The 19,757-nt window shown below is 43.3% G+C and overlaps 1 protein-coding gene across 1 annotated transcript in view; it reads right to left on the bottom strand.

Moving 5' to 3' along the window:
• KPTN (kaptin, actin binding protein) overlaps window positions 1-19,757 on the bottom strand; it is a 1,335,927-nt gene that overhangs the window by 281,315 nt on the left and 1,034,855 nt on the right. Inside the window, exon 6 of the mRNA XM_044079008.1 lies at window positions 5,443-5,550. Within this exon, the coding sequence (XP_043934943.1) occupies window positions 5,443-5,550 (108 nt within the window). The remainder of the gene's footprint in view (window positions 1-5,442; window positions 5,551-19,757) is intronic.

The following is a 19,757-nucleotide window of genomic DNA, read 5'->3' as shown; positions in this document are numbered from 1 at the left end:
GTAAACAGTTTAAAATAAGACCTAGTAGAAGCACTTGGCTCTCATTAACCACAGCCTGAGCAATGGCTTTGTTCCAGTAGAGTGGAGAACAGGAAAATTAATCTTCTGTCCATCAACCCAACCTGAGAACTTTAGACCCATAAACCTAACTAGCCTTATCTGCAAAGGCCATGGAAAGAACCATCATGGACCTTAAAAAGGACATAGACCTTCAAACTCTTGACCCAACCCAGTTTGGCTTCATTAAGGGTAGATCATGCTTATTAAACCTGGATGACATTTTTGAGACTATCACCAAAGCTCTGTATGAAGGCAAAACAGTACATACCACCTTATCTTGACTTGGCCAAGGCTTTCGACACAATCCTCCAGTCAGGTATCATTGGGAAACTCTACCAACTGGGGATTAACCCACACATCACTAGATAGTAGTCAACTGGCCCACAGACAGAACACATGCTCTCACAGTTGAGGAGTCCACCTCTACCACTAGACCAGTTACCAGTGGTGTACCACAAGGCTCTGTACTGGGCCCTCCATTTTTTGGAATCTATTTCTCAGAAGTCAGAAGTCCAGGAAAGTAGATGGGCTGTGGCTTACCAAGTTCGCTGATGACTGCAAACTGGGCGCAATCATTGAGTCCCCTAATGATGTTAACATATTAAAAAAGGGGCTAACACAGACAAATGATTGGTGCCAAAGTCATAGATTAAAACTAAACTCAAAACGTGAATTATTATCCCCTTTGGCAAAGAGGAAGTCCCTGAAAATTACAATATTGACAGCAAACCCCCTTAGCTCAAACCCAGTGGTGTGAGATTTGGGAACACAGCTTGACAGCAATCTAAACTTTGATCACCACGTGTCCAGAGTGGTAATGAAAGCATTCTTCTATGTTGCACATGCAAGACTAAGGATGACCTTCATCAGACCACTAATGTACCTCACCAGACACCTGCAAGCAGCTGGAAAGACCACAGATGTTTCTCACCAAAAATATTCAGGGCCTCCAAAACATGACCTATATGGAAAGACTGAAAGCCTTGTTACTGTACTTTGCATCCTACAGGCTGCTACGAGGTGACTTGTGCCTAGCCTATAGAGCAGTCATTGACCCTGCCCTAATGGAAATGCTGCCCATTTGCAAATTAAATGGAGCAAGAGTCTCTCTCTCCAGGGATCTCAACGTACCCTGTGACATGAACAGAACGTGATGGAGAGACAGATACGTCTCCCAGAGATTGCTACTCCTCTGGAATAAACTCCCAGTTCACATGAAGCAGAGCTCCTCCATGACCCTATTTAAGTGCAACCTAGACAACTGGATGGCAGACTGTAAATTCACCCTGGGGGTGGCACCTATGATCCTCATGGACAGGGGCAGTTGGTGCTGATCACAGACTTGCGCTGCAAATAAGGATCATCTAATCATGGTCAGTTAGGGAACAAGGGTATAAAATGGATAGGCTTATAAAGGCCAAAGGGCCATTAGCCTAGTAACCTCTTATGAACCTATGAATGGACTTTTTGCTGGTAGGCCCAATTACCTGATTGGGCAAAACTATAGTAAACATGGGGTAAAGGTGGCAGATGACCTGGCTGCAAGGTGTTCAGGAGCATGATCTGTAGATGCCTACTCATCTGTAGTGTGCAGTCACTGAATGCTGGTACAGAAATTAATTCTGATACAGACACAGCTTATATTGTCAGGATTGAAGCCTTGCATCAGCCCCTTATGTCTACTGTAAGTTGTAGCAAGCAAGTGGTTTGCTACAGCTTTTAAAAGAAGAAAGGTCCTTTTCTGTTGCTGTTTTAGTGAGGGGTGTAGATTGGTCAGCAGTTGACCTTTTCTTTTGCTCATCTATTGTAGGGCATGGACTGGGGAACTGGCTAAGAAAAAAGTGCTGGAATGCTAGATAAGGAGAAGACCTTTTTTCTTTTTCCTCAACTTCAAGTTGAGGGGAACTAGATCATAGTGCAGCACTGGGCACTAGATGAGCCAGTTACGGCTCTGTGTCTATGTACTCACTTTTCTCATTTTGATTAAATTTGCACAGCATTATCACAGCCTTAACAGTCTGTAGAGTCAATATGTTTCTGCCAAAAGCAGAAGGCAGTTACCTAACATTATTTAAGCTGGAACATTCGGTTCTTTAGTATTTCCTAAATAATTTAGACTGCACAGGTATTTCAATAAATTCTCTGACTCCTTGTTAAGGTCATGTTAAATTAACCAAATGACCCTTTTTGGCTAGCAAAGAAAACAATCTTTTCTTAGCAAGCAAGGTGCAAGCCTGAAGTGTAAATGAAATCCACTTTTACTGCTTGGATCACACAACTGCTAAAGATTGGTATGCATGTTGCACTTTCAGTTGTTGCAGTAGTACAGACTGCTCTTGTTTGTACCACAATAGGCTTCTAGAGTTTTAACAATTATTTCTTATAATCACCTATTACCACACAAAGTTACACACACACACACTTACCAAATAGAAATCGTGCAATTTTAGCAGTAAGGTCAGTTTCCCTTTACGGTGCAGCATTGCCAAGACCACCTCTGTAATTCATTTATCAACAAATCTCTAAATATAGGTGAGCAGTGTCCAGTTCCTTGACCCTAAAGAGCTGTATTAAATGTTTAATAGGATTAAAGTATCTAATCTTTTTGACAAAATATGTGCTTTCACCCTTTATCAAACTGTTTTGCTTTAGGTTTGCTTTTCTTGATTTCAAGGGACCAAAGCCAACAGTTAAGATTTTCAACCTGTAAAATCAAAGACTGCTCAGTCATTTGCAATCTCTTGGTCCAAGGCATCCTAGTGCAAAGCTTGAATATGGGGACAAAAAGGATCATCTTAAAGTTGTTAATTTTCATAGGCTGAAACAAGGAGCATGTATTTTCAAAGTAGTACGTTACACAGGAGAGAGATTGTGCTACTGTGTTGAGTCTGATGCAGTGTTTATTCATAGAAATGTAAGTTTCAGCAGGGATAAAGCATACTTAGGGTTTTGCAAGCACTTTTTCTCGTGCAAAAACTGGAAATATCTCTGGGATGTACACCTGTATTAAGAAATTGTCATAACTGAAGATGTCCAAATATATCCACTGTTGTGGTCAATCAATTCTGGGATTTCTGCCTTCAAGAGCCTGATGGCTGGCTTTGAGTTCCAGAACTTTACCTTTCCCCTCCTAGCTTCACCTGGCTTCCTCCCACATGGACATCAGTATGTCTGTGGCATAACAGGGGGCATCAGCTTCTGATCTTTGTTGCCCTTGCTGAACAAGGAATGTGTCTTATGGAGCACAAAAGGAACTATGGACTTATCTCCAGAGGTTGGGAGTTGGCATAATGGTTAAGGTACAGAGTTTGACTGTCAACTCTGAAGTACGGCTAGGCTTAAAAAGTCCCTCTGAAGTTGTTAGCCTAGGAACTACCTATGAACCCAGGAACAAGTATTCACCTATAAGGCCCTAATCTGCCTCTCAAGTCAGAATCCAGAGGAATGACGCAGTCTGTTGAGGAAATGAGAGGGAAGATGGGAGAAATAAAAAGATGAGGGAACCAATTATAACCCCCAAGATGCCAAAACAGGGCAATAACAGGGGCTTATGAGAGACAGTGGGGGGCTGCAACATTGAATATACTCTTAATATCTAAAATTAAGTTAAGTCCCTACTAAAACTGCACTGTTTTCTTCTTAATATTCACTCCTGCAGACATCACTTCTGGGAAGACTACGAATGAATAAGGACCAGAGAATAGTAAGCTATGTTTAGGCTACCCAGGGAGCATACCTTGGAGAACTGCCTCCCCAAACCATGTCTTTTCATTTGGAAACCCAAATGTAATGTTTGGTGAAGGGGTGGATAGATGGCAGGTGGCCTTTTTCAAAACTAACTGGGTATCAACCCCTTTCAGGAATGCAGTGGTGGCTGCTGTGATGGTAGTGGAATGTTACTTTACATACCTGGGCACAGGATCTCCATGAATAAAGTAACAAAAAAACAATACAGTGAACAAATCATTTTGACAGAGCTTGCTTACTGACAGTTTTCCCCTCCTTGTCCTTCACAAAGGGGAGACACCTGATCTGGTTTTCCGATGCCTACAATTCTGCCTAGATGGAAGCCCATCTATCTATGCACTAACAAACCATGCAAGGTCCTCTCTCCTCGTTCTCCTAGGGTTTGAAAAGAACAGAGGGAGATGAATAGCCTAATCCAGGAAAAGTTGTTTCACTAGTTTGGGCATGAAAGTAGGACTGACAAGGAAGCCACATATATCATTATGTTCTTGACTCCTTGACAAGCACGAATACGTGGTGAAAATAATACTCAAATATAATCAAAAGGAATACTTTACTTTATTTCATATGACTGCATACATCAGTTGGTACCATGTCTACCAGTGGATGCAGAAGCTCGTTTATTTGTGCCTTCAGTTCATGCTTTTGAGAACAAAAAGTATAACTCCACACGTGAAAAAAGTCTTGATGTTTTTATAAGTGTTGTTTTCTGATGCCCAACAATAAGAAGACATAAGCCAACTACACGCAAAAGGAATGTTTAATTTTATTTTACATATTTATAAATATTTTATGGTGCAGTATTTGCATGTGGATGTTACTGGATTGTGATTATTTCTGACTTATTATGGTGACAATTTTTGCATGACCAAATGCTATATTTAAATCCATGAAGTACAGCCTTTAGAAAGTACCATGCAGCATCTCCAGGCTATATTAATTCTACAGTGCAAACACACTTGAATATCAGTGATCATAAGTAAGCAACATATAGCATTACTGACCTGATTGTTTGACAGTCACTATTATTTGTTAGCCAGAATTGAGAACTAACCAAATACATCATTTTATTGACATGACTACAACTTCACTATGCAGGACAAGCTGTTTATCAAACCATCTCTTACTCCCATCACTACCACTCCACCTCATCATTACTTTCACCATAATGCATGAGTGACACTGTAGTACAAGCCCCAATTTGGCACTGACAGACACTCATCTTTTCCTTCTTAAACTTTATTCTGTCAAGCAGGTGACTAGAAAGTGGTTGATGTGAACAGGAATGCATACACAAATGCACACAATGCTAACAAGTGAGCCAGACATTCAATGGTGAATGTGCTGTACAGCTTTCTGAAACAGGCAAGGTATGTTACTTCCTGAAACCAGATTTTGGTGTCTGATATGACTTTTTAAATAGGAATAATTTAGCTAAGGAGCTGCTTGAGGGGTTTATTTCCAAATTTTACCACAGGGCCCACTAAGTTCTAGTTCGTTCACTAGATCTAAATTAATTTGATTCTGCAGAACTAGACAAATTTTAGATTCAGTGCTGCTTAATAATTTAAAGCTAAAAAACTTTTAACAAGAGCCTTGCTATACTTGCATCAATCCTGTTATGACAATGCTTACCTTGTTGAAGACCATCATAACCTTTCTTCTCAATGAAGTTTGTTAGGCTAAATAAGACAACTTTGGAAATGGGGCCATCCTGCTGCATGTTCCATTCATGTAAGACAGCTGTGGTGAAAATAAACTTGTCAGAATTAGTTAACAGCAATCTTAAATTTAATGATCAGTTTTGTCAGCAGTTTTTCACTCCACAATGACTGTACTGCATTCCATTTCTGTCCCAGTGTTTTTTTTTATTTAATAAAGAAAATCTGGTAAGTTGGATGCTTGTTAACAATAAACTGCTGTTGCAATTTGTAATACAATTGGAAAACTAGGTGAATCAGGTGGTCATTGCTAACCAATAAATTACACACAAATCACTTACAGAGTCAATAAGTGGGATTATCCAAAAAGAACCTTTATCAACTATGACAAAAGAAATGTAAAGACAGATTACAAAACAAACGTAATACAGAAACACAATTGCAAAATAATAACATGCCTCTCCTGCTAAATAACCAACAGGATTGTTGTAACAAGCAGGGATGAAAGAGGAATGAGAAGGCATTTCCTGCTCACTTCCTCCAGGGTGGGGGCATTCTGGGGTTGCAGCTGTTTCATGTACCCAACTAGTAATGCTGGGGTTCTAATCACAGAGCTGTTGCTTCAGCATGGTAGCAGACAAATAGGGATGTTTCATTATACAGGAGAGGATATTTCATTTCTGGAGCCACTGCGTGTCCTCTGATTGATGCAGCACATCAATGGGAGATGGGGAAAAACTAGGAAACCACCACTGCAAGACACAGTATGATGGCTCCTTGCCTGGACCTATCCCACTGGGAGATGCTCTGTGCAAAGAACCCAGAGAACCTACTCATGGGGAGGTGAGGGTTCTCCCCGAAGGAAGACAGTTGTTGCTGCAGATCAAATCAGGATGCCACAACAGAAGAGGAACCTCCAAGGACCATCCTATCAGGGATTTATTTCATAGAGGAACTGGAAAAAACTGGTCTGTGACTGGTGCAAAAAATTATGACATCCAGTAAACAAAAAAGTCATAAGAAGGTATGAGCTTCGACCTTCTACTACATCTTCACTTTGATAAATACATAAAGGGTCCAGGAATTCATGAAAGAGTTGTGAGTAATACTGGAGACTATCCAGCTCTACAGCAATGAAGGTAATTCTCTCAGATGGGCTTAAAGAGGGCTACTTCCCCTCAATAGTCACACCCTACAGCATTCCAACCTAGTAATGCTGGAGGTCTAATAACAGAGCTTTTGCTTCAGCATGGGAGCAAATAGGGGTGTGTCATTACACCATGCTACCACTATGGACTCCCTAAGTCAGGGTCCTCCAAGGAGCCAGACATCCAGGCAGAAAATATATAAAATCCTTTTCCATTCTCAGTTACCATGACCAAAATATTGGTAAACAGCATGTGTTTAACTGAAAGTTGTAGCTGCTGCATGAGTGCAAGTAGTGAAACTAGAGCTGTGATAACAGAGCTGTTGCTGAGTGAATATGCAGTAGACGGTCTAAGCTCATACCCACCTATGCTTTTTGTAGCTAATAAAGTCCTTGCTCATTTAAAACTATGTTACAAGATAAGGCACTTCCTTTCACCTACTGCATGCAAGGCCACTTTTAAAAATGTTTAATACCCAAACCTGAATACAGCTTTCTTTTTCTCATTATGCTTACAGCCCACAATATTCACAGAATATAGACTGCTGAGAATAAAACGGGCAGATTTATTCTCTTAGCAGATCTCCAAATACACCACTGCAATTTGCTAAAAATTCCAAAAGGCTTTTCAATGTCTCATATGGCCATTTTTCTTCCAAGTTCCATAATTTACAAGTTGCAAAAAACACAGTTACTGCTACGCTATAAGACTAAAATTGTCTTCAAAAGAGAACCCATATGTACTCAAAAGTACACTGAAAAGTTTCCCTGTAGTACACTCTCCATTTCAAACTGCTAAAGGTGAGACAGCCTCTTCTAGACTGGGACCTGCTACATACTTGCAACCATCTGCCTACAGACATAAAAAAATCTAGAAACCATTAAAAGCTTCAAAGATGCACTTAAAGAGCATCTGTTTATTGAACCTACCTGCAAGTGTTACTGTGACAATGGTTAGGTAACTTAGCATGCTACATCATGAATAATATAATACATTTAATAAACCTTTTCTCGGTCTGTTAATGTGGCATCTTATACACAAAGATTTCACAAGTATATAGAAGTTTACATATTTTAATATATACTCACTCACACACACACACACACACATATATATATATATATATATAGGTTCATAGGTAGGTACTATGCTATCTGCCCAAAGGCATTTATAAACCTAGCCAGAATGTGTTGGCTTTCGCCGCCCCCTTAGATTAGTTCCCTGTGCCTCTGTCCAGCAGAGCCACTGAAGTGATCCCCGGGGTCAACTTTCTGTTTCCCATCCACTCGTCAAAGTTTCTCTTGAAGTGTGTTAGCGAGGAGCTCTGTCTAATGTAGATTGGAATCTTGTTCCAAAGCATGGGAAGTCTCTGGGACAGGAATCTATCCCTCCAGCACGTCCTATTTATTGTTGTGGTGAGGTTTAGATCCCTAGAGCATGTGGCTCGAGGGGATCAGCTTTTCTTTAGGTGGAGCATGTCCATCAGTTCTGGGTTGGACATGGCCTTGTATGTCAGGCAGAGATCACCTCTAAGTAGGCGGTATGCAACCGAGTACAGCTGGAGTTTCTTCAGTCGAGCTGCATAGGGCATCTGCTTCAGGCCAATGATCCTCTTGGTGAGATACTTCTGTGGTCTTTCCAGCTGTTGCAGGTGTCTTGTAAGATACATCCCAAATGAGGGGTTGTACTCTATGATGGGTCTGATGAGCGATGAGTAGAGGGGCACAATGACCTCTTTTGATCTGGATGCGAACCCTTTTGTGGCAAGGTGGGCCACTTAGAAGGATTTTCTAACCACTTTGGCAATGTGATTATCAAAGGAGAGATTACTATCTACTTGGGTCCCCAGATCCCTTATTACGTCTTCCGTATTTAGGTATCCAAAGGGGATGACTATGCACCTTTTTGGCATTTAGCTGGAGGCCATGATTTTACCACCAAGTATCCGTCTCAGTGAGACCCTTTTGGAGGATGTGTGTGTCAGCCAGAGAGTCAATTATAGCCCCTAGTTTGCAGTCGTCTGTGAACTTGGTCAGCCATAGTCCTCCTGTGCTTGCCTGTACCTCTGAGAAGTATATGCTGAGCAGGAGGGGTCCTAGGACTGAGACCTGGGGAACGCCACTTGTAACCGGTTTAGAGTCAGACCTAGCTCCCGCAACTCTTATGTGGATTCTGTCCATGAGCCAGTTGGCAACCCATCTTGTGGCGTAGGGGTTTATGTTCGGGCTGGCGAGCTTGTCTATAATACCAGAATGGGGAATGGTGTCGAAGACCTGTGCGGGGTCTAGGTAGGCTGTATGTACCACCTTTCCCTTGTCTATAGCCTTGGTAACTGTCTCAAAGAAGTCCACCAGATTTAGTAGGCATGATCTGCCCTTAACAAAACCAAACTGGGTAGTGTATACTGTTTGGAGGTTCCCAATGTCTCTGTTAATAAGTTCCATGATGATGCGTTCCATAGCCTTGCAGACCAAGCTAGTCAGGCTTATAGGGAGATAGCTCCCGGGGTCTGTTGCCGCTCCACCTTTGTCGAGTGGAATAACTGTTGCTTTCCGACACTCTATGGGTATGTAACCTGTGGAGAGGCTGAGTTTGAACAGTGTGTTTAGATGAGGGGTTAGTTCATCTTTGAGCTCGTGGAGGATGCAGCCTGGGACACCGTCCGTTCCCATTGATGCTGTGTTTTTGGCTTTGGAGAGGGCTGTTTTAACCTGAGTGTCTGTGATTTCCGGGGCTCTGCATTCTTCTGGTATAGTTATGGGCCCTTTTGGGGGTGAGAGGGCGGGTGAAGTTTGCGCTGAACCTGTCTGCCAGGTTGTTAGCGATAACGGTCGGTTCAGTGTATTTTGTACCATTCTGCACTAACTCCGAGCAGATCTGAGCATTGCCACTTAGATTCTTGACATAGCTAAAGAATGCCTTGTGGTTATCTTTGGAGTCTTTGGCAATTTTTCTTTCGAAACTCGCCTTGGATGATTTTATGAGGTATTGTAGTTTCTTGCTGATACTGATCAGGGAGGGATGTCTTCCCTTCTTGGGATTTTACTCTTTTCTATACTAGTTTCCTCCTCCTATTGTATGGCTTGTTTATGGCAGGAGTTCAGCAGACTGGTTTCCTTTTCTTGGAGGAGTGAGTCTTGGTTTTGCTTGGGATAGCACGATCCATGCATTCTTGTATGTAGCCGTAGAATGCATTAGTAAAGGATTTTGCAGCTTGGACAACGTTATCCTTTAGTATGGGGGCTTTGAAACTTTCCACCTTGGTCTTAAGTAACGTGAAGTTTGCTTTTGAAAAGTTTTTCAGTGGTTTCCTTGTCCAGGGGTGGGGGCGGAATGTGGATATCCAAAGTGATTTGTTTATGGTCAGATCTAACCAGTGAGGGGTTGACCTACAGTGTGGAGCACCAGTCGCCCATGTTGGTAATGACCAGGTCCAAACTGTTGTCACCTCTGGTGGGAGTGTTGACCAGTTGATCCAGAGCATTTTAGTTTATAAATTCAAAGAAATGTTGGGCAAGGGAGTTTGTACTTCAGTAGTTTTCCCAGTTAATGTTTGGGTAATTGAAATCACCCAATATTAGGGTGTTTGGTAGGACCTTTATATTTCCCAGTGTTTCCAGAAATGTGGAATGGGGGTCCTGGGACATGGCGGGTGATCTGTACCAAGCTACAATTTGAACTGCAGTTTTGCCCGTTGTTAGTTGCACGTGGATGATCTCTGAAGCATCGTGCTGAGCCACTAACCTGGAGATGTGGGTATCCTTGATGAATATGGATACACTCCCGCCTTTTGTATTTCGGTCCAGGTTCTGTGGCCGAAATGCATGGTACGAGTTGTAGCCTGGTAGTGCTGGGGTCCTCTTTGGAGCCCTAAACCAGGTTTCTGTTACAGCACATATATCGATTTTCTCCATACTGAGGAGTGCCTCGAGTGCGTGCATTTTGAGGTTTAGACTTCTGGCACTGAGTAGCATTACCCTCAGTTTTTTGTTACTTGTGCTATTTATGGCAGTGGGTTTGTCTTTTGAGCCTTGCCTATAAAAGGCACTATGGGGGTGGCATGAGCCTTGGCCAGTATTTGAAAGCCTAAGGGTGACAGGTGCAAGCCGTCATGGCTTGTCATATATTATATATATGACTGCAATGTATTTTATGCATATTTTGGCTTGCAATTTGTACTTTCAATGCACTCTGACTGGATCTTTCAATCTTACTCTACCTGCATTAAATCTTATTATGTTCTGAATTTTACCATTTACTTATTTTGTTTATAACAGTGTTGACTGAAACACTCTTTCTGAGCTTGGGTTGTGGCTGAAAGGAGTAAATAGACCAGTCAGTCCACTTAACCAGTGAACAAACAGTAAATAAACAAAAGTTGAAATGGCAGCATTCTGCATTGAAAGTTGCATTCACCCAGAGAAAACAAAAGGAATCCCTAATGTAGACTCCAGAAATAGATGTGTTGCATGCCCATCATCTCCACTGGCACATAACAGGTACTATACCACTGCAATATCATGGCACCCTAAACAGTCAACATCCCGAACATAAAACATTGTAGATGTGCTTTGTAAAATCTCTGAGGTTAAGAATGAGACAGAAGACATCTACCGTTTAAGAAACATTAAATAAGCAAGAGCAGAAGTTCTTTCAGCAAAGGGCTCATCCTCTACAACCCTTTTGAAGAATAGCCTGGGCGTATTCCAGCAGTTTTGTGCAAACAACTTGGTTACTTAGTGGAAACATTTTTGACACAGAACTTAACAGCTTTAAGATGCATCCAAATATAATCACTTCCAGAACCCACTGGTCTTTAGTGATGGTTTTCTCATCCACTAACTGTAGGCAGCCTTATACTGTAGGCAGATAAGTGAATTCTGGGCAGGCAAGAGATGTCCTCTTGGGTATTTTTTCTTGCACTGAAGAGGGCAAAAGAGTGTGGTGATTAAAAGTATGTGAGGAGGCTTCTTTTGGGGTTGACTGGGCTACAAAGAAGAGGCAAAGGGTTAAAGGGAAGTTGCTGAAATCATTCACAGGTCTGCTTCCTCTTCAAGAGGTTAACCACCAGATCATGAGAAGGCTAGTTGAATAAAGTCTTCCCCAGGGGTGGACTACTGGAGATCCTCCTTAAAGAAAGAAAACCAGCTATGTTACCATGTGAAGGAACCTGCCTAAGACTGCAGCTCTAGCCACATAATCAGCACAGTCTAAACTGTGGTGGACCACATGGAAACACACTATGTATGCTGTACAGAAAGCCTTTACTATTTCCTCCCAACAACCAGATTCAGACAGGAAGAAATTATCTCCAGTACATGGTCCCCTAGGGAAGACAGAAAAGTGTACAGATTGAGCATCCACTTAAGGATTCCAAGCCTAAACATGGAAGAGGAGGATGCTCTCCTGCATACCTTGGCCAAGGATTTAGACTACTTGACTACTGGAAAGGTGGCAAAATGCTCTGGTCTCTCTACTGGCCAAGGTGAATTTATGGCTCAGCCTAAGGATGCTTAATTAAGATCTCACTCCACTTTAACAGGACTTTTAGGAAGCATCCACTCTTCTGTTAACAGCAATAGCACAGTACTGGTGCTGCCACACTGCATGTATGGAGGCTTTGATGACTGGCTCCACAGACAGGATAATGCATGGCTCCTTTCTGGATGCTTATTTCCACATTTCTACGAGCCACAGGCTAGTTCATGATGGACTTCTTAAGTTTCAAGATTGGAATGGTCATTGGAAGAGGGATACAGGGTAGGAATAGTCCTTGTCTGTCTCAGATATAATTAGCAGCAGAGTGGTTCGGTGGTTAAGATCTCTGCCTCAAAGCTGAATGGTCTGTGGTTCTAGCCTGATCTTTGCTCATTGTCTGTGTGGAATCTGCATGTTCAGAAGTTCTCTCTGTGTACTCCAGTTTACTTCCAAAGACATGTTGGTTGATTGGTTGTTTTAAAGTGTCATTATGCATTGCACTATCATTGTCCTTTTGATCTGACCTTTGACTAAAACACGTCAGTGATGACCAGTTCATATACCAATTTAAGAAATTAATAAAATTAAAATTAATGGCCTCTTGGTCTCCAGACATTTACTAAGATCCAGATAGAAAGGTTATACCTTGATACAACCAGCTCCAGCAAGGACAGGCATGCACAGTTAGTTGTTGCTGTGAGTGTAAGCCAGGTGGGTGTTGGGTGCTGAATTACTGGGATCCAGAACTCAAAGCACGTCTGCCAGTAGTGATGAAGACAAATGTGAGGCCTGCACTAGGATCAGAGCTGACATCAGTCCATGCTCCTTAAGTGTATGGTCTTTCAAATGGGTGAGGTTGAAGGTCTAAACCATATGCCACAACAAGTGTGTCCACTGAAAAGTCCATGAACCATAACTGCAATCCTTAGAATACTAAGAATTTAAGTGAGAACAGGAGACATATAGACTAATTCTAAGACTGTGGAATCTCAAGACTATCTTCCCTTACTCTGAGGTACAGCAATAAAGAAGTATGTAACTCTGAGAAGTACAAACGTGGGAGGCACAGGGAGGAAAATCTCCCTTTAAAAATGCATTAAGGAGGCAAAATTAAGTTATCAAAGTTTCTGTATTTTTTTCAGGAATCTTAGTATAATTGTTTATGTGGTGAGTCTCACATAATTACGTCTCATACTTCTAACAACCGGCCAGGAAACCTCACCATGTACCTGGGCAGTCAGGCCTGCTGGGTCAGGGGAGAGACCTAGGCAGAAATATTTGTGGATCCAAGTACCACCGATTCACAGCTGGGTGACCTGAGGGGCCACTCTTTGGAAACAAGTAGGTCTCATGCATGTGTTGGCTGTAAAACCAAGGGACAAGTGGTATTTACACTAAAGCCCCATGTTAGATGCTGAAGATGAGTGGCAGATTAAGCCTTCACCAACTGTAGATAAGGTCACCACAGATAGAATGGAGGACATTTCATAAACTGAATTATTTACAGTAGCTTTCATTTGGTCTCTGTTTATTTGGCCTTCTGGCGGTACTTCAGCAGAAACCTAGGGCTGCATGTAAAACCTTTCTGCAAGCAACCTTCAACTACCATCATAATCCACATGGTGAGGTACACAAGTTGTTACCAGGATCCAGTATTACTGACTATCACAAACAAGAGAACACACAAGCACATATAAAATAAACCTATTCAAACAAAAAAAACCTACTTTTTGCAACAGGGGCAGGCATCCCACACTCCATACCTCCCTTACTTAAATATACTAGCTACATAACTGCATAAAATAGGAGAAACACCTCTGGAAGGGTGAATGCAGTAGCTCCTCAAACTGTGATCTTGCACTCACAACTTTAACCATAGAAATTGCTACTGATGGAATACAAAATGGGGACATAATACCTGATCAAATAAACATTAATCACCCATAAGGTAACCATGTTAACCCGTTTTATGTCTGTGGGTGGCCATGCTGAACTGTTAGCATTTAAGGCACAGCTACATATCTGCTCTGGAGACAATGCAAATATGCATTTTGTCATATTATCTGTCCAGAAGAGGAACATTTAATAGCTAGAATTTAAAGCATCAAATGCAACAAAAACTAGGATCATGATTCAAACTGTGGGAATGACAAAAAAGCAGTAGTGGGTGCAGAGGTTAGCTACAGTATGATGATCCCATGGCATTTGCCAGCTCAGGCAATATGTGCCCCCAACCATGGGAGCCTCAGAGAAATAATTGCTGAAATGAAGTTGAACAGCAGAAGACTCCACCAATGAGAATCCCCTGTGTTATTAGCTGTACATGTTTTGGACATGTCTGTTGAGATTACTGCAGTTCAAGATGTGAAGGAAACCTTGCATCTCTTTTAGCAGGGTCATCTCCTTAAGAGACTTGAGGGAACCTGTGGACAGGGCAAGAGTGGTTGATATGTCAGTGCTTGGAGGGATGGACTAAAGCAAACTATACAGGGCCCTAAAAATTAGAAGTTATGTACCTACCATAACGTTCCATGTTAGTTGTCTTCTCTCGCCTTCTTTCTTGCTGGATGGGTTCGGAGCCGATCCTCGGCTCCGACTCGGCACTTGCTTTAGCTTGAGAACTCCTTTTACCAGCTCGAGGCAACCCTATATCCCATGATGCAAGGCGGAACTACCTCAGATCTCGTTTGGTAGCTAACCCACCCTGCTAAAGACTATTCTAACAATTAGGAACACAAGTTCCTAATAGAAGTCCTCATATGAAGGCTCAGGAGGAAAACAACCTAATAGGAACTCTTCAAGATCTGTCCAGGCCAGGGGGAAGGAGGGAGGGACCAAAGAAAGAAGGCGAGAGAAGACAACTAACATGGAACGTTATGGTAGGTACATAACTTCTAAATGTTAAGTTGTCAATCTCGCCTTCATTCTTGCTGGATGGGACCGCGTCCCTAGCACCTGTATCCCGGGTGGCTCAATGGAACAGACTCTTGAGAACTGTGGAACCAAAACTGGCCCTATCTCTGGAGGCCAGGTCCAACTTGTAATGAGAGACAAAGGTATGAGGCGTGGCCCAAGTAGCTGCTGCACAAATGGTATCAATGGGTAGTCTACCCTGAAAAGCTGCAGAAGTGGATAGACTCCTGGTTGAGTGTGCTTTTGGTTTAGAAGATAGCTGTTTGCCTCTGAGAGAGTACACATAGGAAATGGTGGAAGTCAACCATCTGGATAAGGTCACTTTAGAAACTGGAAGACCTATCCTGTTTTCTGCATAGGAGACAAATAATTGGTCCGATTTTCTGAATTGTTTAGTTCTATGCAAATAGTACCTGAGCTGACGATGGACATCCAAAAATGCAGTTTCTGTTCAGCTCTGTCGGAATAGTTTGGGAAAAAGACTGGTAGATCTATAGATTGGTTAATATTGGTTTGAGACACGACTTTGGGGAGAAAGGAAGGGTTAGTTCTTAATGATACCCTGTCCTTATGAAAAACCAAATAAGGGGAGCGAATACAGAGAGCTTGAATCTCGAAACCCTTCTTGCAGAAGTGACAGCCAGTAAAAATATAGTTTTCAGGTGAATAACTTGAAAGAACATGAAGCAAACGGTTCAAGGGAGGTAGTATCAAGGATGCGAACATTACGTTTAGATCCCATTGGAGGAGGATGCTTTATAGGTGGTTTTAGGAGAAAAACTCCTCTCAGAAAGGCCTTGCATAATCTATGAGACATAATGTTATTGTCATGCAAGCCAACATGATACTTGGAAATAGCAGCCAGTTGTACTTTGACTGTAGATGACGAGGATCCTGAATGAAAAACCTCCGCCAGGAAATCTAAAACAGAATGTACAGGAGCAGTAAAGGGATCAATATTTCTGGAATTTGCCCAAATAGAAAACGCCGCCACTTGCTAGCATAAACAGTCCTAGTGGACGACTTCAAAGAAGACACTAAAATGTCTCTGACTGAGTCAGAAATCATCGGTAGCCTGGCTAGGGAAGGAAGTGGAGCAACCAAGCAGTGAGGTTGAGAGAATGAATGGCCCGGTGCTGCTGACCCGACTGGTGGATCAAGAGATCCGAACTGGGTCCAGATGCCAGGGCTGCACCAGAAGGTGACGATGTAGAGACGGAAACCAAATTTGTCGAGGCCAATATGGGGCAATGAGGATCAACTTGGCTCTCAAAACGGTGGCTTTCTGAATGACTTGTGGAATCAAGGAAAGGGAGGAAAAGCGTACAGAAGTCCCCTTCGGGCCAATCCTGGGTTAGAGAGTCTCTCAGGGGTTGGCCTGGAAGGGAAAGAGAGTGAAAAAATCGGGGCACTTGTTGTTTTGAGGAGTAGCAAAAAGATCGCAACAAGGAGTGCCCCACTTCAGAAATATCTGATCCACTACAGATTGATTGAGAGACCACTCGTGAGGCATCAGAATGGATCTGCTCAGCCTGTCCGCCAATAGGTTGGACCTGCCGGGGATGTGCGTTGCTATCAGAAACCGCTGAGAAGAGATCGCCCATTGCCAAAGTCTGAGAGCTTCTCGACATAACGGATAGGACCTGGTCCCACCCTGTTTGTTGATGTACCAGACCACGGACATGTTGTCCGTTTGTACTGCAATAGTCCCCGTGGGAAGAAAGTCGTTGAGGGCTTGCAACGTTAAAAGCACTGCTCTCATCTCCAGGACATTTATGTGCAGATGGTATTCTATGGGTTGCCACGTCCGTGGACCATCCTGCCCTGATAATGCCCCCACCCGATCAGAGAGGCATCCGTGGTGACTGTGGCAACTGGAGGAGGGGAATAAAGGGTCGGCCCTGATGAAGAAGAGGGGAAGATATCCACCAGTTCAGATGAGCCCTGCACGACTGTGTGACTAAGATTTCGTGCCTCATCGGAAGACTGTGGTACGACCACTGCGTGAATAGCATCCACTGCAGAAGACGCATGTGGGCGAGCCAGTGGTAGAAGAACAATGGCCGCAGCCATAAGACCTAGAACCTTCAGTATAAATCTGGCTTTGATCTTGTTGCTTTGCAATAGAATCCGAGCAATTTTTGGATGTCCAGAATTCTTTGATCTGTTAGTCTGGCTAACATTTTGACGGTGTTTAATTCTGCGCCTATAAAGGTGATAGATTGGCAAGGCAGCAGAGAAGATTTTTCAAATTTACTGAAATTCCTAAACTCCTGCAAAGCTGTAGAGTGTAGTCTCTGGACTGAAGAAGCTGACACTTGGTGGTGGCGGAGAGGAGCCAGTCGTCCAAGTAGGGTAACACCTGGAATCCTTGACGTCTCAGATGAGCTGTGACCACTGCCATGCATTTGGTAAACACTCTGGGGGCTGAAGTGAGGCCAAAGGGCAGTGCTCTGAATTGGTAATGACTGGTCCCTAGCGGCGGAGAAACCTTCTGGAGCGTCTGTGAATCTTTATGTGATAGTACGCATCCTGAAGGTCTATAGAGCACATCCAGTTGTCCTTGCCCAGAAATGGCAGAATGGACTGAAGCGTGACCATCCGGAATCTTGCCTTCTTGACAAATCTGTTTAGATTGCTCAGGTCTAATATTGGTCTCAATCTCCCGTCCTTTTGGGGACCAAAAAGAATCTCAGTAGACGCGGATCCTACCTGGTCTGCGGCACCGTCTGGACGGCTCTTTTTCTAGGAGTTTTGAAACCTCCTGTTCTGCCAAATCCTTTGACCGGGTGAGATGTCTGGAAGGGATTGTAGAGGTGCGAAACCTTTGAAGGGGATTTTGTAACCCTCGGATATGATTGACTGTACCCACATCTCTTGTGATAGGGATTGCCAGGCTACTGGGTACAGTGAAATCCTTCCCCCGACTGCCTCCAAGGGTGGACAGTCGGGCAACACCTCAGGGATGCTGAAAGGGCTTCTCAGGAAGAGACTCCCTGTTGCCCTGGTTCTGAGGACCCCCCTGCCTCTAGGGTGGCGTCTTATTGTTACCCCTCTGCCTCTGGGGTAAACTGACCACGTGCGTCCGGTGTAGCTCCTTGGGCTTTACGGAACCACATCTTCCCCCCTTCTGACCCTTGGGATATGGTCTAGAAGGAGTGGAAAATTGGACTCCAACGGCAGAAAGAGTTTTACCGTCCTGCTCACACCTGGTCAAGGTATCCTTCACCTGAGGTCCGAACAAAGCCGAACCATCAAAGGGGTATTAGTGAAGGGCCTTAAAGGGGTCCGCAAAATTACAAAGCCGCATCCAGGCTTGGCGTCTAAGAGCAACTCCTGTGCCTGCGGCCCTGCTCGCTCCATCGGCTGCATAGGATATGAGCCGCATGGAGGAGTTAGATATGGAATTCAGGATTGCAAGCTGAGGCAATCTTTTCTTGAGCCCCAGCAGCAGAAGGATCTGGACTACTTCACCCAGTTCCTTGAGAATATCTCGTTGAAGCCTGGTGAAGTGACAAAGATAATTCAGCGAGCATAGCAAAGGTCGCTGAAGAAAACATCCGCTTTCCATACCTGTCCATGGTCCTAGAACCCTTGTTGGGAGGATGGACAGGTACTGAAGGATCCGCCAGTTCCTTCTTAGTGGCCGCCGCCACCACCATAGCATCCACAGAGACACCCTTGGAAAGGAACTGTTTGTCCGAAGGGGCCGTGATGAATTTGGATGGTCTCCTGGGACAGGTTCCACAGAATCTGGAGCCGCCCCGCATATCCGACCATCCTCAAAAAAAAACCAAAAAGGAATTAAAAAATGAGAAGGCTAGTTGAATAAAGTCTTCCCCAGGGGTGGACTACTGGAGATCCTCCTTAAAGAAAGAAAACCAGCTATGTTACCATGTGAAGGAACCTGCCTAAGACTGCAGCTCTAGCCACATAATCAGCACAGTCTAAACTGTGGTGGACCACATGGAAACACACTATGTATGCTGTACAGAAAGCCTTTACTATTTCCTCCCAACAACCAGTTTCAGACAGGAAGAAATTATCTCCAGTACATGGTCCCCTAGAGAAGACAGAAAAGTGTACAGATTGAGCATCCACTTAAGGATTCCAAGCCTAAACATGGAAGAGGAGGATGCTCTCCTGCATACCTTGGCCAAGGATTTAGACTACTTGACTACTGGAAAGGTGGCAAAATGCTCTGGTCTCTCTACTGGCCAAGGTGAATTTATGGCTCAGCCTAAGGATGCTTAATTAAGATCTCACTCCACTTTAACAGGACTTTTAGGAAGCATCCACTCTTCTGTTAACAGCAATAGCACAGTACTGGTGCTGCCACACTGCATGTATGGAGGCTTTGATGACTGGCTCCACAGACAGGATAATGAATGGCTCCTTTCTGGATGCTTATTTCCACATTTCTACGAGCCACAGGCTAGTTCATGATGGACTTCTTAAGTTTCAAGATTGGAATGGTCATTGGAAGAGGGATACAGGGTAGGAATAGTCCTTGTCTGTCTCAGATATAATTAGCAGCAGAGTGGTTTGGTGGTTAAGATCTCTGCCTCAAAGCTGAATGGTCTGTGGTTCTAGCCTGATCTTTGCTCATTGTCTGTGTGGAATCTGCATGTTCAGAAGTTCTCTCTGTGTACTCCAGTTTACTTCCAAAGACATGTTGGTTGATTGGTTGTTTTAAAGTGTCATTATGCATTGCACTATCATTGTCCTTTTGATCTGACCTTTGACTAAA

Source organism: Protopterus annectens, chromosome 1.part0 (assembly GCF_019279795.1).
Source record: "Protopterus annectens isolate FY-2018-M chromosome 1.part0, PAN1.0, whole genome shotgun sequence".
NCBI classification, from domain to species: domain Eukaryota; kingdom Metazoa; phylum Chordata; order Ceratodontiformes; family Protopteridae; genus Protopterus; species Protopterus annectens.
This window is presented reverse-complemented; position numbering and strand designations above follow the sequence as displayed.